Source organism: Rhinichthys klamathensis, unplaced genomic scaffold, assembly GCF_029890125.1.
Source record: "Rhinichthys klamathensis goyatoka isolate OS25496 unplaced genomic scaffold, OSU_Roscu_1.1 h1tg000216l_1, whole genome shotgun sequence".
NCBI lineage: Eukaryota > Metazoa > Chordata > Actinopteri > Cypriniformes > Leuciscidae > Rhinichthys > Rhinichthys klamathensis.
This window is the reverse complement of record NW_026606741.1, coordinates 1,887,501-1,915,158: the sequence shown is the minus strand read 5'-3', so window position 1 is coordinate 1,915,158 and position 27,658 is coordinate 1,887,501. Positions and strand designations below refer to the sequence as shown.

The following is a 27,658-nucleotide window of genomic DNA, read 5'->3' as shown; positions in this document are numbered from 1 at the left end:
GTGAGAGTGGGTGGGACTCTGTACGACAGGTGAGAGTGGGTGGGACTCTGTACGACAGGTGGGAGTGGGAGGGAATCTGTTCGACAGGTGGGAGTGGGAGGGACTCAGTATGACAGGTGGGAGTGGGAGGGAATCTGTACGACAGGCGGGAGTGGGAGGGACTCTGTACGACAGGCGGGAGTGGGAGGGACTCTGTACGACAGGTCGGAGTGGGAGGGACTTTGTACGACAGGTCGGAGTGGGAGGGACTCTGTACGACAGCTCGGAGTGGGAGGGACTCTGTACGACAGGTGGGAGTGGGAGGGAATCTGTACGACAGGTTGGAGTGGGAGGGCCTCTGTACGATAGGTCGGAGTGGGAAGGAATCTGTACGACAGGTGGGAGTGGGAGGGAATCTGTACGACAGGTGGGAGTGGGAGGGAATCTGTACGACAGGTGGGAGTGGGAGGGACTCTGTACGACAGGTGGGAGGGGGAAGGAATCTGTACGACAGGTGGGAGTGGGAGGGAATCTGTACGACAGGTGGGAGTGGGAGGGAATCTGTACGACAGGTGGGAGTGGGAGGGAATCTGTACGACAGGTGGGAGTGGGAGGGAATCTGTCCGACAGGTCGGAGTGGGAGGGACTCTGTACGACAGGTCGGAGTGGGAGGGACTCTGTACGACAGGTCAGAGTGGGAGGGACTCTGTACGACAGGTGGGAGTGGGAAGGAATCTGTATGACAGGCGGGAGTGGGAGGGAATCTGTACGACAGGCGGGAGTGGGAGTGACTCTGTACGACAGGCGGGAGTGGGAGGGACTCTGTACGACAGGTGGGAGTGGGAGGGACTTAGTATGACAGGTGGGAGTGGGAGGGAATCTGTACGACAGGTGGGAGTGGGAGGGACTTAGTATGACAGGTGGGAGTGGGTGGGAATCTGTACGACAGGTGGGAGTGGGCGGGACTCTGTATCAATGGTGACAATGGCTGCATCCGAAATCGCATACTTGCTTACTATATAAAGTAGGCGAAAAACAGTATTTTACAAAAGTAGTATGTCCGAATTTACAGTACTCATAAGAGAGTAGGCATACGTACCTGGATAACCTTCATCCGGCGAGATTCTGAAATGTGGTACATCCAGATTACACTCATACTACACACACTCATACTATATACAACGAACTATTGTAGCGGCTGTGAAGGAATTACTTATTCAAAATAAGTACCTACTCAAGAGAGTATGTGATTTTGTATGCAGCCACTGAATGGGATGCTGTCTGACAGGTAACAGTGGGCATGACTCTACAGGTGAGACGGGGCAGGACACTGTCTGAAAGGTGAGTGTGGGTAGGACTCTATAGGACAGGTGGGAGTGGGTGGGCTCTAAGACAGGTAAGACTGCAGGATGCTGTCTGAAATGTCAATGTGGACAGGAGTCTGTACAACAGGTGGGAGTGGGAAGGACTCAACATAACAGGTGAGGCTGGGCAAGATGCTGTCTGACAGGTAAGACTGGACGGGTGCTGTCTATGACAGGTGAAAGTGAGGTAAGAGTGGGCGGGACTATACGCAGGTGGGAGTGGGCGGGGCTTTCCCTGAAAGGTGAGAGTGGGCGGGACTCTGTATGACAGAGAGGACTTGGCGGAACTTCATGTGGGCTTTAAAGGAGTCATAATGTAGTATTAACTTTGATACCCACGCTCTATTATAGTCATTTCATGCCCTTCTAAAAAAGAAAAATTGGAAAAAAATAAACAGAGAGCTCGTTTGACCCTTATTTCTGAATGCATTATTGTCTCGCGAGATCTGATGCGAGGTTTTGGCTGTCGTGGACGGTCATTTTAATAATGCAAATGAAGGGCGCGTTGATTGGTGGCAGGAAGGAGGGGGCTTGACACCGCAGGTAACTTCAGCATATCATTCCAAAAAGAGATCATGGCGCAAGTTGTTAATGAACCCGACCTGGCCGCGACCTACGGGATTCAACCGTATATGTTTGAGCCAGACTCTGAACCAGAGCTGGAAACGGAAGAGGAACAACAGTCAATTGAAGGACGTCTACATCAACATGTCTCTGAATGGTAAAGACAATTTTTTTGACTGAGACATACATTAACATCAGTAACGAGCTAAAACGTTTTTTGCTATTTTCTCCCACATAAGTTTAGCTTTAATTTAATGTAGATTACATTAACGGAGATGTAGTCTACTTTATTTTCAGCTTACAGTGGTTATAGAGATTAACGTTTGCTATAATGTGTTGTTTTTGCCTTTTTTGACGTTGTGGTTTTTTAGATATTTTAATAATTTTCATCTGCAGACATGTAACGTTATGTTTTTCTTTATGTTTATTAATTCTTGACTGTTTTTTAAATGTATCTATCCTTATCTATTATATAAAAAAATCAATACAATGATATGTTGTCATTGTTATATTGTATACGATTATATTAAATAATAGCTGTATCATTTTCTAGTCTGTTTAGTGGAAAGATGTGGCTAGCATTCGTAGAGTCCATTCCCCGTGTTTACATCACATACATTAACCGCATTAGTAGTTAGCTGCTATTTACACAAAATATAGTAATAAAAACACAGTCTTACCGTTTCAAATTCAGGCAAGTCCCTGATTGTTGGAATGGCACCTTTTTCCAAACGTAGCTTCGATGCCAACTTCGCCTGATATTGCCCCAAATTTGTAAAAGATTCTTTTGTGAAATGTTTAGCGCAGACACCTAACGTTGAGCAAGTTGAGATGGTTGTTGGAACAGCGTCATTGAAAATAAATTTCATCCACTTGTCCCTTGTAGTTTGGTCTGTTTTGGGTAAAGAAAAAATATTAGAATGTGGATTATGACAGTCAACCACAGAGCAACTCACGTGTGCACTACGTTTCTGCATCTTCCTTGACTGAATATGATGGGGAGAGGGGCAGGGCGGGCCTCCTCTGCGGTGTCCATATATGGTATATCCGGCCCCGTCTTGACGTCAAGTCGGGGGAGAAATTGAAATCTCGTATTTGAGTGCGCGTGCACGTTGGCTAGTTTAAGAACCCTGGGGTAAACAAACGCTTCACTTTTGAATATCGGCATCCCGGCCAATGTATAATCGTTAGTCAATCATAACATACATTGATTCTCATGGAAAAGTGAAAATTGCACATTATGACTCCTTTAAAACGGCAAGATGCAAAGGATGTTGCATAAATTAGCCATCAAAGCGGTTTAATCACTCTGACACTACTTTTAACTGATCTCAAAGGTTTAATCCACTCAGCAAAATAAATAGCTATAAATTATACTTTTTGTTCCATGCTTACCAAAAGTGATGTGTGTAACTGTCTTACTAATACTTCTTTGTGTGTGTGTGTGTGTGTGTTTGTATGTAAAGGTGAGAATCCATGGTCTCACTGGGAATATCCAGTTTGATCATTATGGACGCAGAGTCAACTACACCATGGACGTCTTTGAGCTAAAGAGTAACGGCCCCCGCAAGGTCAGACACACAACACACTTTCATGCATTTAGACACACACAAGCGACATTTATACAGATACACACCGTAAAATTCACACACACTGGATTGATTACCCTGTCGTCTATCATCTGCAGATCGGTTACTGGAACGACCTGGATAAATTGGTTTTGGTCCAGAATGAGCTCTCGATGGGCAACGACTCCGCTATGGAGAACAGGACGGTTATCGTCACGACTATAATGGTAATGTACTCACAACCACCAACATCTGCAGTCTTACACACATAGCGCCATCTAGAGGGAGCAGGACATATTCCATCAGTTAGACATACTTGAATGAAACTTGCCTGCATTGCTTACTGACTGTATTGGTGAGAGGAACAAGGAAAGAAAGCGAGCCAGTGAAAGAGAGAAAGAGAGAGAGCTGATGGTGCAATAGTTCATTTATCATGTTAAACTCATCAGTTCTGCCATAGATAAGGGAACAAGGGGGTTACACTGAAGAAAGAAGTTTACAAATGAGTATTAGGTTGATGTTTTAATTTCCCTTAAAAATGCGCCACAGTTACCATAGATTCCAACAAATCACCATATTAAGGAAACATCCCACTAGCTGACTAAAAACATCTTGATTTTGGTCGGCGGTGTCACACCTACCGACTGTTTTTGCTGAAACGTCGAAAGTCTGTCACATTCAGCGACTAAATAATGGATGAGATGACAGACTGAAAGACTGCCTTTGACATTTCCATCCTATTCTGTCACGGATTGCTGAAACACGAACAGGAGCACCATGCAAGCAATTATGATAGAATGAATGTATATACGAATATTCAGATACGCTATGTGACTTTGCATTCGTTGTCAATTCTTAAGCCTAAGAACATTTACATTAATGCATTTGGTAGACGCTTTTATCCAAAGGAACTTGCATTGCATTCATGCATTCTCTGGCAATGGAGCCTATGACCTTGACTCTACTGGTTTAAGCTACAGGAATGCCATATCACACACAGAAGAAGCTCACTGGTCACTGCCAAGACCATGAGAGCTGGCTCAGGTTATTTCAAACTAGCTAAAAGTTGCTTCAAAGTCAGGGGCATTAACAAAAAAGTTGAGTCGCTATCTGACCTCTGATTCTCCAATAGAGGATCTTCTACAGTTTGAAGCTCAAAGCTAAAAATCGATTAGATGCCAGAATTAAAGCCTTTAAAATTCAGAGCCTTTTAGCAGTTGAAATTAGACAGACTCCAGGCGTTCATATTTTAGAAAAGACGCATCTGAACAAATCTTTTCAGCAGGATTGGATATTGTTTGAAATTTAGCAATTCTGATTCTGCTTATGAATTTTCGATTCAAATAAAAAATAAAAAATAAAAAAAGAAGTCGTCAAACATTTAGATACCAAACATATTTATTCTGGCTTTTTGCGAAATATTCTGTTGCCGCTGAGTACTATGAACAAAACACATCAGGCTAAAGAACACTTACTAATAAACTAGACAAACTAATTTTAATTCCAAACATTAAGACTAGTAAACAGTTAGCAATACAATAAGAACAAATAAGCAAATTAACAATAGCACAAATAAACAAAGTTCAGAAATTAAAGTAAAATCAAGTAAAATAACTCAACTTTTTTAATAAGCATTAATCTAAAAAGTTATTCAGTCAAGACCAGTGAGTGATTTTCTTTAGTTCTTTGATTAACAGTAATGACACAGACGGCCGCAGGTTTATTAGGCCACTGTCACTTTAAGAGCTGCACGGATCCAATATACTGTTACACATGCGTTTTCTTCCTCAACTGTTTACGTTAACTTCAGACATAACTGACTGCGTTTACGAGGATATTTTGACATTGTTTTGTGTGTACTTCTCCATTCAAGCACAAAAATAGTCAAATCAGTATTTCATGCACTGAATTGAGTTTTCTGTCGTGTCTTCTTTGGCGTGAATGGTTTAAAACCACATCAAAATGCGCACAGACAGAAATCGATAAGTGGAATCGAAATTTTTATTTAATAACAAGTATCCAATTCCAGAACGGGAATCGATTTTTGATTCCCAACCCTATTTTTCAGTCACTGTTTTTAATGAAAATCTCTAAGAAAATAGAACATATTAAGATAATAAATTGTTTCTTTTTTATGCTAAGCTTTAATTGTCAATCTTTTAAGTCACTGTTTTTAAAAAAAAAAATCTTTAATTTGGAAAATATCAACATTAGAATTAAAAGAAGGTAGAACACAAGGAATACAAATATTAATAAACAGAGCAAATCCAATCCAAAAACAGTGTATTTTTTTTAGGGCTGTCAAATGATTAATCACATCCAAAATAAAAGTTTTTTTTTTTTACATAATATATGTGGGTGCACTGTGTATAATTATTTTATATATATAAATACACACATGCTTGTATATATTTAAGAAATATTTTCATGTATATACTGTATATAGATTTATATATAATTTATATTATATATAAATATTTTATATATAAATAATATTTTTTCTTAAATATACATGCATGTGTGTGTATTTATATATATACAAAATAATTATACACAGTGCACCCACATATATTATGTAAAAAAAACTTTTATTTTGGATGTGATTAATCGTGATTAATCATTTGACAGCCCTAATTTTTTTGTTTATTTCCTCTTTTTTTAAGTGTTAAGCTTTAATATATTAATGTCATAATTGTTTTTTTTTATGTCTATTTTTCTAATTCAGTATTTTGAGCTGAATTTTAAGTGGTTGTATAATTATTAGTTACAAATAAGTATAATTATAAATAATTGTGGTATTTTGGCGGAAACTATGGTTACTGTGGTGAATTCTGTAAGGGTTTAAATAGGGAATAAGAGCGCTAGAAAATTATACCTTAGCAGGCTCCTCCTCTCTCTCTCTCTCTCTCTCTCTTTCTCCTTTTCTCTCTTTTCTTTTCTGCCGTGCGCTTTTTAAGGCGATGGAGAATTTTACCTCTGCAGGATCATCATCGTTTCCATCACTGCTAAAGAATCCGCTGTTCAGACACTGAGCAGAGAGAAGAGGACGAGACAGCCGTGAGACATCAGAGATAGTGCATGATTCAGCTGTTTTCACACACTCCTTCAGCTGGGACCGCCGCGTTAAACTTACACTAACATTCATCCCACGTACCCGAGGTGCAAGGCTAAGGGTGTAAAAAGCAGCTTTGTGGGTATTTCGTTTTGTCTTTTTGTGACTGCTTGCCCTTGCTTTATGAATTACACAGTTGGCATTTAAAGGCATCATGAAATTGAAACTGAGCCAAGGTACTTTCTTAACAAAAGTCCCTGCTCTCATTGTGCATGATACTATATTCTAGAAAAAACATCATCTTTAAATGTAATCATTTTCTCCACCTATGCAACCACTTTCTTGCTAAAAAAAAGGTCACTTGGGCATTGATACAAACCGATAATAGAAATTAGGGATGCACCGATATCATTTTGTCTGATACCGATAACCTTGAAAACCGATAACCGATATATTGGACTATAAATCAAAATGTAAATTGTTATATTATTTTATAGAGAGCCTGATTACAAAAATTCGGCCACGTCCCATGCACACAATAATAATGCTCTCATTATACTTTTATGCAGCCGATATGAGCCGATATGTATTTTCTTTTTTGAAGTGATTTCAATCATATTTCAAGCAATTTAAAATCATCATGGCGAACAGAGCGCATCTGAAGAGTCTCAGCTGAAGGAAAGAATACAGTATTTAATATTTATCGGCTGCAATATATCGCCTTAATTTACATAATGGACCGATAACGATAACATTCAACATTTATTTTGTATGAAACATCTGCCGATACCGATAGGATGGGCGATATATCATGCATCCCTAATAGCAATGATCCAATAAAATTATTATTTCCCAAATGATATTCAGCTTTACTCAGAAATATTTACATTTACATTTTTCAGACGCGACTTACATTGCATTTCAAGGTACATATTTACATTCTTATCAGTTCTTGCTTTCCCCTGGGAATCGAACCCATGACCTTGACGTTGCAAGCGCCGATAATCTACTGTCTGAGCCAAAGAAAAGCATAATACATATAAACCCAGGAACATTTTTAAAACTAAATGTATTTATTTTACGTCACAATTTAGTGCACGTTATTCTAAAGAAATTTATTTTCTAAATCTTTTAATAACTTGATTGACTTTTCTGACAAAAAAAATATATTAACCAATAATATCACAGCAAACGATTCAATCAAACCCTAAAACATAGAATATTATTATTCCCTCTAAAATGATGGAGCATTGTGGCACTTTATGGATTTGATGTTGCCTTTAAAAGGATTGTGTTAATGGAGGTCTGGTTCCCTGAGGGGGTGTTGTCCGTGTTTATGGATCATCTTCATCACACTGGGCTTATTTTAGCATCACTTATACTCTATTATAATTCATGTTACAGTTTAATACTGTAATTCATTTATTTAACGGTTTCATTTTAATATTGTCAATTTTATTAGTTTTCTTTTTGTATATATAATGCCTATATAGTGTATATATTTTTTTTAAATTTTAGTTTTGGTTATTTTAGTACATAAATTAAAATAAAAGAAAATGAGAAATTAGCTGAAATAAAACAAGATTAAGTTTGATACTTGAACTTTTTTTTTTTTAAATGGTTTTATTTGTAGTTAATGATAACAACCCTGGAGCAAACAGTCCCTTTCCCTGAGTTCATGACAATGATACGATCCCCATAACAAAATTGCCCTGACACTTTGAATTGCAAGCATGTTTGTATCTGGATCATACATCAATTAAAAATGGAATTGACACTGAATTAGGCCGCGTTCACACTGCAGGTCCAATTGACTATATCCGGTTTTCTGTGCCGACCAGCACACATTTGAGCCCTATCAGATATCTGCATTTCCACTTTACACTCGGCGTAACTAACGGTGGATGAACTGACCCGGAAAAGCCGAAAAGGAAGTAAAAGCGGTGTGATTTGCAACAGACGCAGGCAAACTGATAATACAAGCGTTCGCACGATCTTTAAAGGTCAGGAAAGCACTGAGCCTTCGTCCTCCACTGAGTCATGTGATCGTGGTTGAGGTAATATCCGCTCTCTCCGCTTACATGGCAGACACACACACACACACACACACACACGTATCCGATTCAGTTCAGATTTCCACATATGAACGAGGCCTGAAACCGATCTGAGAATATCCCAATCCATGAGCTTTTTCCCTGCGTACACGTTCTCGGGTCGCGTCCGGTCTGTGCCACACGGGAGACAGGGCACTGTATGGGCTCATTTGAACTATATAATGTGTATATCGTGATGTTCAATCCTGTTGGATTCAGAGCTCCCTCCAAAACTTCTCAAGCACATTAGTTAAACGTTTGTGACGCAGAATCTCATTTCCAAAATTCTAGTGTCCAGATCACAGCGACAGAATCCCGGAACAGTCTTTTACACACAAGTCACGGCTTTTTAGATAGGATATAAAGGCCTGATCTCTCTCTCTCTCTCTCTCTCTCTCTCTCTCTCTCTCTCTCTCTCTCTCTCTCTCTCTCTCTCTCTCTCTCTCTCTCTCTCTCTCTCTCTCTCTCACACACACACACTCTCTCTCTCTCTCTCTCTCTCTCTCTCTCTCTCTCACACACACACACTCTCTCTCTCTTTCACACACACACTCTCTCTCTCTCTCTCTCTCTCTCTCTCTCTCTCTCTCTCTCTCTCACACACACACACTCTCTCTCTCTCTCTCTCTCTCTCTCTCACACACACACACTCTCTCTCTCTCTCTCTCTCTCTCTCTCTCACACACTCTCTCTCTCTCTCTCTCTCTCTCTCTCTCACACACACACTCTCTCTCTCTCTCTCTCTCTCTCTCTCTCACACACACACACTCTCTCTCTCTCTCTCTCACACACACTCTCTCTCTCTCTCTCTCACACACTCTCTCTCTCTCTCTCTCTCACACACACACACTCTCTCTCTCTCTCTCTCTCTCTCTCGCTCGCTTCTGGTGTGGATGTCATCCTTGGATACACATAGTGGCTGAAGTGTGTGTATGTGTGTGAGTGGGAGTGTGTGTGTCTGTGTGTATGTGCATGCATGCTTATGTGAGCATGTGTGTGTATGTATGTGCATACATGCATGTACTGTATGTGAGTGTGTGTGTGTGTGTGTGTGTGTGTGTGTGTGTGTGTGTGAATGGATTATCAGACTTAATTGCAGAAAACTAAACAGCTCTTCAACAAAACCAACAGGAGTTTCTCTCTGAGATAAAGCGTCTGGATGCAGATTCTCTGCGCTGTTGTCAGGTCTTATAGTTTCAAAATAATGCTTTACTTTCATACTTTTATCATTTGCAGCGCTGCACACTTACCGTCTATTCTTTCACGTGTACTATGGCTTTATATTTACTAGTAAATATATAATTAAGTCGTTTTTTTTTTGTATATTTAATCTAAAAACGTTTCGTTCTGTAAATATACTTGTAGCGTATTTATTCTGACACATTCTAACACTTTTTATTCACAACAAGGAAACTAAAAATAATGATTTCCTAAAATAAATTGTAAAAATGTAAAATTTGAATAATTAAAAATAGTAATAAACAAAAACTGAAATATTTTATTGGTTTACCTTCATGTCATGTGACTGTACTGTAGGTGTGCTCACGCATATTGTAATCACCGTAATTACAGGTGATTTGAGGTTTTTTACAGGTGAATTACGAGGTTTCAGCGAGTCGTCGTCGCCGAGAGCTCGTAATTACGACTTATAAACTGGGAAATTTCGGAGAGCTCCGACTTGTACTTGATAATGCTGCCGTAGACGTGTAGAAAGTCACGTTTTGTCATTTCAAAATGATGGTAATTACATGCACAATATTAGAATATGAACTTCAAATCTCATGGGGACTTATAATATATAATATAAATAGTTATATACGTAAATATTGAAGGTCGAAGGGGTTCTAAGGCAAATAATGATACATTTGGAAAATAATAATCACCATTGGGATACATGGGAGAAATGTGGAGGCTGAAGGTCAAGCTCATCTCCGTTTTCACAGTGTTCGCCGCTGGCGTTGCAGATTTCCCACAATCCACTGCAAACTCACCCTGAGCGCCGACGCCAGTCTGATCTGAAACGCACACTTTACACAGCCACATTAAATCTGAATAAATACAACATTTTGTTCCTCATTAAACATATCCGTTGCGTTATATTAGCAGAATTGGTTGCGAATGGCATTTCAAACAAGAACTGTGTAATTACACAATGCGAGCGCAAACAAACGGGGCGATTCGTCCCATAAATAGACACGTTAATTAATCCGATGAGAGTCCTCGAACCGACCGAGCGTGAGTGTGACAGATGCAGAAGCAGATCTCCATGCACAAGCAACACATCCAGATGTGTTTGTGATAGATAGGGTGTGTGTGTGTGTGTGTTTTAAGGGTTTGACGTGGGCATCAGGCACACACAGAGAGAGAGAGAGAGAGAGAGATTGCTGAGTAACTGATAGCTGTAATTAGTGTAACTCCAGGCTGAGGAGATGCGAGGCGTGTTTCCTCAATGTAACGTTCATTAACTCCACGCCTGCAGACAGAAGCATATTTATCTACACTGAGGCCTGTGAGATCACGAGAATAAGCCGTTTCAGTCACACACACACACACACACACTCATTCTCTTTCTCACATCGATGTCCTTTCGTCCCGCCCTCTCCGTTACCACTCGCTTTAGAAGTGGAGGGACTGTTTCAGTGGAATTATTATTATATTATTATTATTACAGTCATAATTCAGTTCATTTCCCTGCTTATTTGTTAAGTTCAAGCAAATATTCCAACTTTAAAGGAATCGTTCATTTTTAAAATGAAAATGCAATCATATTTTACTCGCTGTCGTGCCGTTCCGAACCGTGTGAATTTCTTGAAATGTTTAGCATCTATAAACATAATACAAAAGTGGCTATTTTTGGATATCTTGATCTATGAACAGCATCGGTGACATCAATAACCAGTTTTAGTTTTAAAAATTATTTGCAGTGCTTTCCACTTTTCTTCTATTCTTACCTCATATATTTATATATTGACTAGTAAATATATATATATATATATATATAAAAAAAAAAACATTTATTAAAAAAAAACACAAGTATATTTATTTTAAACTTTTTGTGCAGTACTAAATTATTTATATAATTATTGGTAAATATAAAAATAAATAATTTATTTCAAACTCAAAATCACAAGTATGTTTACTCCAAACACTTTTAGTTCAGTAAATATACTTGTATTTTATTTTTAAATAAATGATTCACTTATAGATTTTTTTAGTAAATATATACATTTATTTAAGTATATTTACTCCAAATACATTTTTTGTTCAATAAATATACTTATTTAAAAAAAGAAAAATGATTCATTTACTAGTAAATATTTACATTAATAATTAATTTAAAAATAAATTACAAGTATTTTTAATGTTTAAACTTAACACTTCTTGTTCAGTAAAAAATATGTATTTCTATATGTACTAGTAAATATAATTTATTTAAAAAGAAAATCACAGTATATTTACTCCAAACACAATTTTAAGTAAATATAGAACTTAATCATTCGTTTAAAAATAAATTACAAGTATACTCATTCGAAACACACTTTTCGTCTATTTATACACAATAAGGGACAAGAAATGATTTTTCGACAGTAGACCCACAGATCCATAAACTAAAAAAAACTTTTCTTAAACTTACTTTCTTAACTTATTCTCAAACCTTCATGTTTACATTCTGCTGTCATGTGCCTTCATATCCAGAGGAATGAGTTTCCATATCAAAGTGAAAGAAAATGTAAAACAATGTATATTCACTGTAAAATAATTGAGTATCAAATGAATGTACTTTGACATTTACAGTGTTGTTTGTGTGTCTAAGCGGTGCTTTAATGTTTAGAATGATGGATGTTCTCTTTATTTTATTTTCATATAAGCACTTGTTTAATGTAATTTGCTGTAATTATATCATTGATCATCATTGACCAGTTGATTACAGTGACTGCACTCTAATGGCTTTAATGAAATCCATGTTTTGCATTATGCCCTCATAATTCTCACAGACAGTTGTATATATGTGTTGAAATGGTTCAAATAAATGTTTTGATTTACAGTGGTAATCTTGTTGGTCATGTATGGCCCATAATGAGTGTACACATGAGTAGTGCACTGCATTTAGGGAACACTCATGTATGTATAATGTACAGTGGCGTCATGCCCATTCAAAGTGAGGGGGCACGTGCCCCCTCAGATTTTTCCTCCCTAGGGTGACCAGAAGTCCCGAAAAATTCGGGACAGTCCCGAAATCTAAGCTGTTGTCCCGAATCCCGAAACCGGCCTTAATTGTCCCGAAAATTATACTAAAGCAAAATCTTGATATAAAATATTAAAAACTGTCCGTGGAAGTTGAGTCGTCCTGCAGCCAGCCTCTTCCAATTGCAGCAGCCGCAGCCGCGAGGACAGTGAATGTGCAGGCAGCCAGTCTAAACTTTAGTTTTTTTACGCGCGTCATTTGCTCTTGACGCGCGAATGGATTCAAAGTGTTCACGCGTAGGCTATAACTAGACGCGGTAGGCGCGAATTTGACGCGCTATTCGCGTGTGGTGTGAACGCAGCATTAAAGGAGTGATTGATTTGTCGCGTCACTGTGTGCAAAAAAAAACTTCGTCCGGGCCTTATAATGTCTGATGTCGGGTTAGGCCTACACAAAGCAAATCATCTACAAAATTATTTAGTTTTCCTATTTAATGACCGACAATTTAGTTGTAATAATAATTTTGCCATACGGCTTATTAGCGTTATGGTGTGTTCACACCGAACGCGAATAGAGCGTCAAATACGCGTCTATCGCGTTTAGTTAGACGCTTGAACATTCGCTCGAGTTCAAATTTTTCAACTTGCGCGGAAGACATTCGCGGCAAACGCGTCGCCCAATTCGCGTCATTCGCAACGCCCGGCGCGAATGATGCGTCTATTCGCGTCTTTGCATTGACTTTGTATGTAATCTACTCGCGCAAATAATTAAATTCGCGTTCGGTGTGAACACACCATTAGGCTATAGCCTGAAAGGTCTGGTTTAGCCTACACACTGTTACAACAGTAACACATATTTTTTTCACAATGACATTTGAGTTCATGATTTTAATGGTTTTTTTTTTTTTTGGCAGACTAAAGACTAATGACAGACTTTGATCTTTGAATTAAAAAATATGTTTGGTTCAGGTTTGAAATTCATTATCTTTTAATGTAGTCTAATATCATAGTAGGACTACCCCCCAAATCCCTACAGCATAGTTGTTATACAGATCGCTATACATATTGCATTTGATTTGATTACTTTTCTACATTTCTGTCAAATATTAACCATTTTCAAATAAACGGGGTAGTGTTAACCTTATTCAGCACTGAAATCTGTCAAACTTCTTTCAAAGTCCTTCATCACATATTAATATTAAAATAACTTAATTTCAGAGCACCACAAAGTCAGACCTCAGCACCTTTATGTAGGCTACCTTTAATGTAAGATCGTTCTTAGGTCACATACCAATTTAAAATCATAACATAAAAACTGCAATGGTACTGTTTTTAAAATCATGTGTAGTATGCCTAAGTGTACAGTAAGTGTGTGTGTAAACATGCTTTAATGAAGTAGACTTCAAAAGCTTTTGAATTTGAGCTTATAGTTCTTTCATCAACCTGTCTTTTACATAAACTTACAAAATAGATACTTTAACTTAGTCCTCAGAATCAGATAGAGGAGTGTTGCTGCTAGCTCCGTTAAGGTATTTCTGTCCCTCCCAAACTGCATTGAAATGGTATGTTTAGCAGCCAGAATTTAACAATTTTCAGGGGGAGAAACCCCCTGACCCCTCCTAACATGATCCATATCACCCGTCAGAAAACAATTGCAACGTCTCAGATTGTGCCCCCCCAGAATTTTGGCTTGCATGACGCCCCTGGTATATCCCAACAAACTCATGTAATGTTTATGAGTGAGTATTAATGTTACTAAATTGAATAATAAATGGATTTGTATGATATAACACTTTAGATAACCATCTATACTAGTGCTTTAAAGAATCTAAAAACCAGGAAACTGATGTGAAGAAACTAAAATGAAACATCAAGGACTTTTTAATCTCTCAAGAACCCTATAAAACCGAAAATGGTTCTCAATAAGTTGGTGTTCCAAAGTTCCAAGATTCCAAAGAACCATTTTTAAAAGTGTAAAAAGAGGTTGGTGTTCCAAAGTTCCAAAGAAACTTCATTTTTAAAAGTGTAATAAGAAGTCGGTGTTCCAAAGTTCCAAGATTCCAAAGAACCATTTTTAAAAGTGTAAAAAGAAGTTGGTGTTCCAAAGTTCCAAAGAAACTTCATTTTTAAAAGTGTAATAAGAAGTCGGTGTTCCAAAGTTCCAAGATTCCAAAGAACCTTCATTTTTAAAAGTGTAAAAAGAAGTTGGTGTTCCAAAGAACCTTCATTTTTAAAAGTGTAATTAATAATACAGTTTAATACTGAGGTCAGCTTGACCATCCCTACCCACCTCTCTCTGTACGCGTGCGTGTGTGTGTGTGTGTGTGTGTGTGTGTGTGCCGTGTGTGTTTAGGAAGGACCGTACGTGATGTTCAAGAAGAACTGGGAGATGTATGAAGGGAACGACCAGTTTGAAGGATACTGCGTGGATCTGGCGTCCGAGATCGCCAAGCACATTGGAATCAAGTACAAGATCTCCATTGTTCCGGATGGGAAGTACGGAGCCAGGGATCCAGAGACCAAGATCTGGAACGGCATGGTTGGGGAGCTGGTGTACGGGGTGAGAAGAGTGTGTGTGTGTGTGTGTGTGTGATGCATGCATATATAAACTAATGCTGAAAAGAGTTTCTCATGTCTTTGAAGTCTCTTCTGCTCACCAAGGCTGCATTTATCGGATTAAAAATACGGTAAAAAAGCGAATATTGTAAAAATATTATTAGAATTGAAAATAAGTAAAGTAAGTAAAAACTTTATTGTCCCACGAAGGGAAATTTGTGTTGGGCCATCACCCATGCTGCCATCAGTATACAGTTAACATACAACAAATTTACAAACCAGACAATATTAATTAATAAAAATTGCATAAGTTACAACTCCATACCGCCATCATTAACTGTTTTGTAGGTAAATATATAGTAAAGTGTAATTTATTCCTGCGATCAAACTCCATCATTACTCCAGTCTTCAGTGTCACATGATCCTTCTAATATATTTGCTGTTGTTATTGTTTACTAAAACAAAAACTATTAACAGTTTCGTTTTGTGTAATTGAATTGAAGCTGGAATACAAATAAATATAAATATTAGATGGAAAAACTCAAACTTAAATGTAAGAAAAATTGGCAACTAACTGAAATAAATACGTTTAATAAGTACTAAAATGACTAAAACTGAGATAAAATAAATAAATAAATAGAATAAATATAAATATTAGATGGAAAATCAGTATTAAAAAAAAATTCAATTGAAAAAAAATTCAGTATCAGTATAAAATCAGTATAATTAGTATAAAATATAAATACTAACTGAAATAAATACGTTTAATAAGTACTAAAATGACTAAATCTGAGATAAAATAAATAAATACATAGAATAAATATAAATATTAGATGGAAAATCAGTATAAATAAAAAAAAATGTAAATTGGAAAAAAAATCAGTATCAGTATAAAATCAGTATAATTAGTATAAAATATAAATACTAACTGAAATAAATACATTTAATAAGTATTAAAACGACTAAAACTGAGATAAAATAAATAAATAAATAGAATAAATATAAATATTAGCTGGAAAAACTTAAGCTGGAAAATTGGTAACTAACTGAAATAAATACGTTTAATAAGTACTAAAATGACTAAAACTGAGATCAAATAAATAAATACAAAAGCACATAAAATTACTCAAATTAAAATGAAAACTGCTAATACAAAGCATCAATAAACACTATAAATAATACCAAAATAACACCATATTGTAAAGCATTTCACATGTTTACAAAAGCCGATTAGTTAGATTAGCCTGTTTGCAGACAACTATTGAATTTAAGTCAATTTGCATCTTTAATTTCCCACCAATGAGACAAAACACGTAATAAACAAGAAAATCAGGCAGAGAAAGAAATCAGTTTCCATGAACCAACAGCACATTCTGTACTTTCCGTATGTAAATCCCCCTCCAGAACTGAAGGTGTCTAAGACTGTTGTCACTGTCAGGGATGGACGCGGCGTTTGGTTTACACTCGAGGCGTTTTCTCTTTTAAACGCAGCCAGAAGTATTAACACCATTATTCAGCGCGCAAGTACATAAAATCAGTCACTGGTATCCGTGGCCTCTCTGACATCTCGCCGCGACTCCAACAGCGGAAGGCAAACGCTCCTGCCGTCGAGTGTTAATGAGCTCAGGGAGAGGACAGATGCACATCTCTCTGCCCCATTAAACACACACTCTCATCCGCCGATACACTCTCTGAAGAGCTCCACGAGAGGCTCGCAAACATCACAATGCCATTCAAAATCTCCACAGAAAGATTTATGGATTTAACGATAATGGATAAAACTTTCACGAGAGAACAGAGAGTGTTAAACAAAATATTAAACGCTGGCTTGGTCAACTGCAAATATTTCTGTGTGATGAAACTGTGTATTTCACTATTGATATTGATAACCAGTTCGGGTTACATGTCTTTCATTGTGTCCTTATTTTACACATAATCAAATAATTCCAGCTAATCTCCATTGTTTATTTATTTAGCAAGTAAAAAAAAGTTGGTTTTACAGGAAAATTGGCAGCTGTGGTTGCCGGAATAATACAATAAAATGAAAACAATTTGACAGATCAAACAGTTTAAAATTGTTGTAATTTACTAAATTACCCCCAAAAAAGTCCTTTAAATGGTAATAGTTTTTCACAGTGCAGTCAATATGGCAAAACAAAACCCTTCAGGATCATCCTCATCACCCGTCTAGGTTTATTAAGCAGCAATGACTGGTTAAATGTACATTATCCGTTACATTTTAAAGGGTCGCGATGTAAGAAATCAAATTTGCCTTGATATATAAGAGGTTTTTGATGTATAAGATGGTACAAAGCATCCTCCTCTTTATAAACAAAGCATTTATTTATGATTAGTTGACCCAAAAATGAAAAGTCTGTCATTAATTCATTAAAAAGTCATTCGTTCATCTTTAGAACACAAATGAAGATCTTTTTAATGAAATCTGAGAGATGAAAACGTTCTCGTGTCGTTTCATAAAATTGAGGTTAAACCACTGGAGTCGCATGTTTTACTTTAACAATGCCTTTACTAACTTTCTTGGGCTTGAAAGTGTAGTCATTTTTGGGAGTTATACTTTAATCAAGCTCCAAAAACGTCTCGTCTTGATACTAAAGTCCCCCTGCAATCATTTAATCCCTTAAAACTTCACCAAAATGACATATTTAAAAGTTTTCTTCATGCTTTAAAATAGCTTGAATGTAACTCGACACCCTCATTTAGTATGCGTGGTTCTATGAATATGCAAATGAGCCCCGCCTCCACTCATTCGCTCAGCTTAGAGATCCACTGGTTGATGATCACACGTTGATCTGATTGGTTACAAGGTCGTTTGTGACGTCAGAAACACCAGCGATTTCAAACCGTGTTTTTGAGACTGTCTTTGGTTCACTGCAGTTTTAAGGAGGAAATACTCAGCAATGCTGTCGACTTATGAACTTACACATGGTGTGTCTTAAAGCGTATTAAAAACACCACATAGACACAACATTAAAAACTGGATTTTCACCACAGGGGGACTTTAACGGCTGACATTTGTCTACGCTGGATGTGAGCGTCACGTCAAAAAGCGAACAGAAGTCATTATAATGACTGGCGCTGTCTACACTGATACAGTTTTCAGTTTCTGACATCAGACGCTTGAGTCTGTCGACAACTGGACAAGTAGAAGAGTGAAAGAGCGATCACTTTGACACGTCCAGTTTAAACATCTTTTATTTCCACTTACATACAGGTGAAACTCGAATAAAAATTTGCAAAAATCGTGCAAAAGTTCATTTATTTCAGTAATTCAACTAAAAAGGTGAAACTAATATATTATATAGACTCATTACATGCAAAGTGAGATATTTCAAGCCTTTATTTCTTATGATTTTGATGATTATGGCTTACAGCTTATGAAAAACCCCAAATTCAAAATTAGAATATTGTGAAAAGGTTTTCATAAGCTGTAATCCATAATCATCAAAATCATAAGAAATAAAGGCTTGGAATATCTCACTTTGCATGTAATGAGTCTCTATATAATATATTAGTTTCACCTTTTAAGTTGAATTTCTGAAATAAATTAACTTTTGCACGATATTCACATTTATCGAGTTTCACCTGTATTGTTTTTTTGTGCAAAACAAAAATCTTCATTTACATTATAAGTTATGAACCTCAAGCAACATATAGAAGAAAAAAAATCCTTGTCATGATCACTTTAAATGCACAATTCCTGGAGAAGTCCCATCATAAACTTCACTGATATCAGGGAATATGCATGCGCAGATTCATAACTATATACACCATCCCTAACACTTACATAAGAAATGACCCAAAAACCCAGACTGTTATGATTACATCATCAAATATTGAGAGGAATAGTTCATTAATTTCCTCATAAAAGACATTAAGTGAACAGCATAATCTACAGACGAAATGATATTGTCCTTGCAGTCAGCAATGAATATGATCACACACAGAGTCTGGTACTGAGAATGAATACATAATTGAAATAATTGTGTTTTCTTCTCCGGCTGCACACAAAAACAAACGTACAGAGTGAATGGTGTAGAAGGATACACACACAAATTACTCTCATGAGCTGGTTCTCTCACTGGCTATGTTTCCATACAACTATTTTTATGTGCATTTTGGGATATCGCATAAAAAAAAAATGCTGGATGGACTTGAAAGTTTTAAGATGCGCATAAACTCTAGACATTTGCATGAAAAACTCATTTGAGGTGGATACATTTAGAAGACATGCGCATAAACTATGTTAGAAACACATTTACCAAATAAGTCAATTGATGCACAACAACAACAACTAAACTCATGTGACTTTGCCTAAACAGAGGACATGATTGGATAACTGGAGTAACCAGTGGACCAATCGCATCGCAGCATCTCAAACGTTGGTCATCAGAATGAATATTGAAAGCGAATATTGTAAAAATATTATTGGAATTGAAAATAACTGTTTTGTAGGTGAATATATAGTAAAGTGTAATTTATTCCTGCGATCAAAGCTGAATTTTCAGCATCATTACTCATCAGTGTCTTCAGTGTCACATGATCCTTCTAATATATTTGCTGTTTTTATTGTAAAACAAAAATTATTAACAGTTTCGTTTGTGTAATTGAATTAAAGCTGGAATAGAATAAATATATTTTTATTTTTTTTTAAATTTAAGGAAAATTGGCAACTAACTGAAATAAATATGTTTAATAAGTACTAAAATGACTAAAACTGAGATCAAATAAATAAATAAATAGAATAAATATAAATATTAGATGGAAAATCAGTAGAAATAAAAAAAAAATTTCAATTGAATTTTTTTTCCTGTATCAGTATAAAATCAGTATAATTAGTATAAAATATAAATACTAATTGAAATACGTTTAATAAGTACTAAAATGACTAAAACTGAGACAAAATAAATAAATAAATAGAATAAATATAAATATTAGATGGAAAATCAGTATAAATAAAAAAAAAATTTCAATTGAATTTTTTTTCCTGTATCAGTATAAAATCAGTATAATTAGTATAAAATATAAATACTAATTGAAATAAATACGTTTAATAAGTACTAAAATGACTAAAACTGAGATAAAATAAATAAATAAATAGAATAAATATAAATATTAGATGGAAAAACTCAAATTTAAACAGAGGACATGATTGGATAACTGGAGTAACCAGCGGACCAATCGCATCGCAGCATCTCAAACGTTGGTCATCAGAATGATTTATGATGGAAGAAAAAAGCAACTTCCATTTTTATTACAGAAATTTTACGCCAATTTCCCAGGAAGTGACGACTTGTTCTCTTGAGCATATGGTTTATTCGTAATGTTATTATTTTACGCAATAATTCCAATTTTTGCGCATAAGTTGAACTGATTTTGCAGTTCAACATGGAAACATTGCTAGTAAATCAGTCAGTACAGTTCATGAATTTACACTAATTTAACTAACACGCTTTTTTTACTTTATTTTTCTATTAACATATTTTATGTTATGTAACGTTAGTGCAATATATTTAAATAACGCCAATATAAAATATTTGTAAAATATTACTTTTTATATTAACATTATTTTATATTGTAAATGTTAATATAAGATATAAAAGGAAATAAGATTTTTCATATTATATTATTTTATTTATATTTTAATATACCATATATTTATATATAATATAAATATAATATATTTATATATAATGTATTTTTTTAAATATATTTAAATAACGTCAATATGAAATATTTGTAAATATTTCTTTTTATATTAACATTATTTTATATTGTAAATGTTAATATAAAAATATAAAAGGAAATAAGATTTTTCACATTATATTATTTTATTTATATTTTAATATACCATATATTTATATATAATATATATATTTTTAAATTATTAGTAGTGTTATTAACATTAAAATGTTACACAAAACAGTTTCGTTCAGTATATAATTGTAACTGATTTTTGTTTTCCGCAAAAAAGGATAGAAAGTATAATTGTTGTTTTTTCCTTGATGACAATTTCATTAACATTCATTCATTGACATCTAAAAAGTAAGCTGACAAATATGTCAAAAGAGCTTTTTTTAAGCAAATATGTAGTAAATATTCAAGGAAAATCCGGTACATACAGTCTTGCAATATTGACAATTTTCGAATCCTTTTATTTATTTGTTTGCTTTGCACGACATGTTTTGATTAATCTAAAAGCGGCGTTTGGTTCAAGGCTTAAAACTCCTCATTAAGGAAGTTTAGAGAAAATAAATGGGAAATACATTTTCAGAACCAAGGCCGCTGAAAAAGCATATACACACACTTTCTCTCTCTCTTTCTACTCATTCAGTGGGAGTGAGGATGACTGACACACACACACACACACACACACACTTTACAGGACATGCGAATTCAAACATTACTCACATGAAATTACATGAGCCAAATCTGGTCCTCAGTTCCAGCTTGTGAAATTGCAGAAAATAAAAGTTAATTATGAGCTTTGGGATCCTTAAGGGATTGTTAGAAAAAGAGCATTTCTGAATAAAACCCTCAGACTCTCCATCCCGTGTCTCGAGGCGCAGACGAGCTTCACAGATTTGGGATCTGACCTCTCTCGTTCCCTCTATTGCCAGCGGCCTATAATTAAATCTAGCAGCGAAACCACTTCTTGTATTCCTACAGGACCAGGAGGGCCAAAACATCCCCTATACTTCCTCTGTGACCTTTCACTGGTGTTAAACCACTGAGCCAGTGTAAATGTTACCGTACGGATGCCCAAGAGCCTCCATTCATTGATAAAACCGCCTCCGTTTACAACTGCTTGAATCCTGGCCTTTTAAACTCGCAATACGCTTCACTACAGTAGATGGGTTATAAAAAGGGGAAGTGCTTTGCTCCAATTTTTTTTCCAGAAGGTATTTTAACATTTGACCCGTTAAGAAAGGCAGGATAGTGGAGAGTAACGCTGTTATAAAGACTGTGTTTGGCCACGCTGAAGCCACAGTACAGCTACTGTGAAATTGGCTCACTTAAAGCACTTTACGTTTAACAACCCATCTCTCTCTCTCTGCCTTTATCTGATATTACCAGGTCTTCACCACAATACAGGGTTCCTCATGACCTTAAACATTCATGGGTCAGACGGATATATGTAGTTTTTTTGTTTTTTTTTATCAGTTGGTGTCTCGGGTCAGTGGGAAAATTGCTGCCTTCATCTCTCTACAATATCAAAACATAAAAAAAAATTCTAGTTTTAAAGCATTTTGTCCCAGTAAAAAAAAAAAGACTCTCTCTCTCTTGCTGTTTTTGCTATTGTACATTTTCTTTTGAACTTTCTATCCATCATAAAATCGTGAAAAATGGATGATATTAAGCAACAAAAACGGTCAACGTTGATCATTTTGATAACAGGAGGATTAAACAAGAATAAATTACATTTTTAAATATAATAGAAAACAGTTCTTTTGGATTGTAATATTTCACAATATTACTGTTTTGCACTGTATTTTTGATTAAATAAATGCAACTTTAAGAAGGTAGTGTATATTAGTGTGTATAATATATATATGTGTGTGTGTGTTTAAATGGATAGTCATCCAAAAATTAATGTTGTCATTTACTCGCCTTGTAAACCTTTTTGCCTTTCTGTCAATGGGGTTCAAAGTTGTATTCTTCAAAATATCTTCTGTTGGGCTTAGACTGACATAAGGGCAAAGTTAACAATGACAGAAATTCAGAATTTTTTCCTGAAATATCCTTTTAAATACACAACAAACACTGAAAAATCATCTGACTATTAAAAAAAAAACAAGCAATGCTAGAAAACCATGTTCACATGAGACATTGAAATCTGTGTTTTTTTCTCCAGTTATGACGACAAAAAGTAGACCTAACTCAATAAACACTCATTTTTGCAGGTACGCTTCAACAAATGTGACCCTGGATCACAAAACCAGTCACATGTCGCACGGGTATATTTGTGGCAATAGTCAACAACACATTGTATGGGTCAAAATTATCCATTTTTCTTCTATGCCAAAAATCATTAGGATATTAAGTAAAGATCATGTTCCGTCAAGATATTTAGTAAATTTCCAACCGTAAATATATCAAATTTATTTTTGTGAGTGGATGCAGCAACATCGAGGACTTCATTTGCACAACTTTAAAGGCGATTTTCTCAATATTTAGATTTTTTTGCTCCCTCAGATTCCAGATTTGTATCAATTGGCCAAATATTGTCCTGGCCCTAACAAACCATATGGAAAGCATATTTACTCAGCTTTCGGAGGATATATAAATCTCGATTTCACAAAAATTGACCCTTATGACTTGGTTTTGTGGTCGAGGGTCACAAATAATCTGAATGGAAACATCAGAACGTTTTTCTTTCTCCCACAGAAAGCGGAAATCGCTGTGGCCCCTTTAACAATCACTCTGGTCCGGGAGGAGGTGATCGATTTCTCCAAGCCCTTCATGAGTCTGGGCATCTCCATCATGATCAAGAAGCCGCAGAAGTCCAAACCCGGCGTCTTCTCCTTCCTGGACCCGCTGGCCTACGAGATCTGGATGTGCATCGTGTTCGCCTACATCGGCGTGAGCGTGGTGCTCTTCCTGGTCAGCCGCTTCAGCCCGTACGAGTGGCACACCGAGGAGCCCGAGGACGGCTCCGACGGTCCGCCCAGCGACCAGCCCCCCAACGAGTTCGGCATCTTCAACAGTCTCTGGTTCTCCCTGGGCGCCTTCATGCAGCAGGGCTGCGACTTCACACCCCGGTAAAGCATCACTGCATCAGACCGCAGAATCACACTGGGGATAGATGGAGAGATGGATAGATGGATAGATGGATAGATGGAGAGATGGATAGATGGAGAGATGGATAGATGGAGAGATGGATAGATAGATAGATGGAGAGATGGATGGATAGATGGAGAGATGGATGGATAGATGGAGAGATGGATGGATAGATGGAGAGATAGATGGAGAGATGGATGGATAGATGGAGAGATGGATGGATAGATGGAGAGATAGAGAGATGGATGGATAGATGGAGAGATAGATGGAGAGATGGATAGATGGATAGATAGATGGAGAGATGGATGGATAGATGGAGAGATGGATGGATAGATGGAGAGATAGATGGATAGATGGAGAGATAGATGAAAAGATGGAGAGATGGATGAAGAGATGGAGAGATGGATGGATAGATGGAGAGATGGATGGAGAGATGGATGGATAGATAGATGGATAGATGGAGAGATAGATGGATAGATAGATGGAGAGATGGATAGATAGATGGAGAGATGGATGGATAGATAGATAGATGGATAGATAGATGGAGAGATGGATGGATAGATGGAGAGATGGATGGATAGATGGAGAGATAGATGGAGAGATGGATGGATAGATGGAGAGATGGATGGATAGATGGAGAGATAGAGAGATGGATGGATAGATGGAGAGATAGATGGAGAGATGGATAGATGGATAGATAGATGGAGAGATGGATGGATAGATGGAGAGATGGATGGATAGATGGAGAGATGGATAGATAGATGGAGAGATGGATGGATAGATGGAGAGATAGATGAAAAGATGGAGAGATGGATGAAGAGATGGAGAGATGGATGGATAGATGGAGAGATGGATGGAGAGATGGATGGATAGATAGATGGATAGATGGAGAGATAGATGGATAGATAGATGGAGAGATGGATAGATAGATGGAGAGATGGATGGATAGATAGATAGATGGATAGATAGATGGAAAGATGGATGGATAGATGGAGAGATGGATGATAGATGGAGAGATGGATGGATAGATGGAGAGATAGATGAAGAGATGGAGAGATAGATGAAGAGATGGAGAGATGGATGGATAGATGGATAGATAGATGGAGAGATGGATAGATGGAGAGATAGATGGATAGATGGATAGATAGATGGAGAGATGGATAGATAGATGGAGAGATAGATGGAGAGATGGATGGATAGATGGAGAGATAGATGGCTAGATAGATGCATGGATAGATGGAGAGAAGGATAGATAGATGGAGAGATGGATGGAGAGATGGATAGATGGAGAGATAGATGGAGAGATGGATGGATAGATGGAGAGATAGATGGATAGATAGATGCATGGATAGATGGAGAGAAGGATAGATAGATGGAGAGATGGATAGTTGGATGGAGAGATGGATAGATGGATGGATAGATGGAGAGATGGATAGATAGATAGATGGAGAGATGGATGGATAGATAGATGGATAGATGGATGGATGGATAGATGGAGAGATAGATAGTTTTATTTAATGCCATGTCAGCATCTAAGGCTATTTTCTAAATACAAATATCATATAAATACTGTATAATAAAACCAAGCAAACAAACACAAGTCATATTGTTATAACAAGCTGCGACTTCATTTCTGTTCATCTTCGGAACACAAATTAAGATATTGTGGATGAAATCTGAGAGCACAAAAAGTATTCTCATCGCTTGATAAACTTAAGGTTGAGCCACTGTAGTCACTATTTTAACGATGTTTTTAATAACTTTCTGGGCTGGCAGATATCAATTACAATAGAAGCCTATGGAGGAGTGATCCAGCTCTCAGATTTAATCAAAAATATCTTAATTTGTGTTCCGAAGATGAACGAAAGTCTTACGGGGTTGGAACAACATGAGGGAGAGTAATTACTGACAGTTTTCATTTTGAACTAAAAGACATATTCAGAGTCTGGAAAACATGAAGTGTAGTCAGCAACAGCTTTGATAACAAGCACATATGCTTCATGTTGAGCTTTTTAAAGTAGTGGCCCATTAACTCCAGTTTCTCACAGAATTTCCAGGCGTTTGCCTAAGTGCTTACAAAACTGTCAAGGGCTGGAGTGTGTGATCACATCTGTCAGCGAGTGAACGCAACAGCCCCAGCATCTCAGCTGTGCTAAAGACCTCAACGACTCTTTGTAAACACTGGATGTGTTCAGACAGTGATGCTGATGTCTGATACACTCGAATACAAGCGCTACTAGCAACTAACCGTACAGTGAGGTGACGATTTCCAGCATGACTTCCTCCAGGATTTCATCTGACTGTATTCGATTTTTTGGCAAAAACACTTTCAATATATGCTCATGTTAAATATTCTCTGAGAGAGTTAATTTTATTGAGTATGTCTAGCATTAATGTAAATATTACACACTTCTATAAGACTTGAGACCCTTCGGACCAAACGATTAATGAGAGCGACGGTACACCTGAGCAGAACAAAGCAATCTCGCGTACGTTTTCAATGTTTTTAAACCTGAAAAATAACGAAATGGTCAAAGACATCCATCTAGCACATGCACACATAGAAAAACAGAGCGGAAGGACACTTAAATTCCTTTTCACATCACACAGCAATATCTGAATTTTCTCAAAGTAACTCTCAAAAATGAATGCAAAGTGATTCGATTCAGACCGAGTTTGGCCAATTTCTTTTCTGAAAACAAAGAACGATGATTCATTCACACATATATAAATATCTTTGTGTTCTTTTTTTATATTCTTTATACTTTCCCCCGAAAAGGAGACAATATTTTGTGCATTTAATGGCATTATTTCTTTAAGTGCTTAATTTCCCTTATTTTGATGGCAAAATGTGATACATTTTGTGCATAGTAGCACCCAATACCGTATAATCATGAAAACACGGAAAGTTGAAAGTGAGAACAGTGAAAAGACGGAAAATTACGTCAATGGTGGGAAAGTATTGGTTCATAATTGACAGAAAATTCAGTCAAAAGCGTTGTTTCATTAACCCTCTGGGGTCTGAGGTGTTTTCGGGGTCCTTGAGATGTTTTGGCATGCTCTGACATTTGTGCATTTTTCAGTTGCTTATAAACATATTAATGGCACAGGTGAAATTACACTCTATATAGCACACACAGGGCTACCATTATATGTGAGCAACATGTATGTACATGTTTGTATTTTTGAGAGAATATTGTTTATGCGTGGTTATTGAAAAAACTAAAAAATAAATTTTCTAATATATGGCCACAAATAACATACTAAATATCTGTCCACAAGACTTTTGACTAGTGGATGTTGTCGCCTAGAGTATTTGCTTCAAATTGATCTGAAAATCATTCTGGCTAATCATTCACATAAAACAATAGATTGTTTTAAATTGTGAAAAACATTTTTTTGTTTGCAAAGGCAATATGCGGATGGGCGGATCGGCCCAACCCCCTCATGAATAATTAGGCAGTTCTCACCTGAGCAGACTGCATACTAATGAGCCTT

General features: G+C 36.6%; 1 protein-coding gene across 7 annotated transcripts in view; it reads left to right on the top strand.

The window, feature by feature from the left end:
* gria4a (glutamate receptor, ionotropic, AMPA 4a) overlaps positions 1–27,658 on the top strand; it is a 136,777-nt gene that overhangs the window by 47,319 nt on the left and 61,800 nt on the right. For 5 of the 7 annotated variants that reach the window (XR_008808294.1, XM_056264136.1, XM_056264135.1 and 2 more), the window contains exons 8-11: positions 3,374–3,478; positions 3,595–3,702; positions 15,159–15,365; positions 23,768–24,141. Coding sequence is in view for 6 of the 7 variants with exons in the window: in XM_056264136.1 (XP_056120111.1) it covers positions 3,374–3,478; positions 3,595–3,702; positions 15,159–15,365; positions 23,768–24,141 (794 nt within the window). In the remaining variant the exon portion in view is untranslated. Of the gene's footprint in view, positions 1–3,373; positions 3,479–3,594; positions 3,703–6,432; positions 6,632–15,158; positions 15,366–23,767; positions 24,142–27,658 lie in introns of those variants that run through there. The other 2 variants (XM_056264140.1, XM_056264139.1) reach the window with 2 other exon arrangements.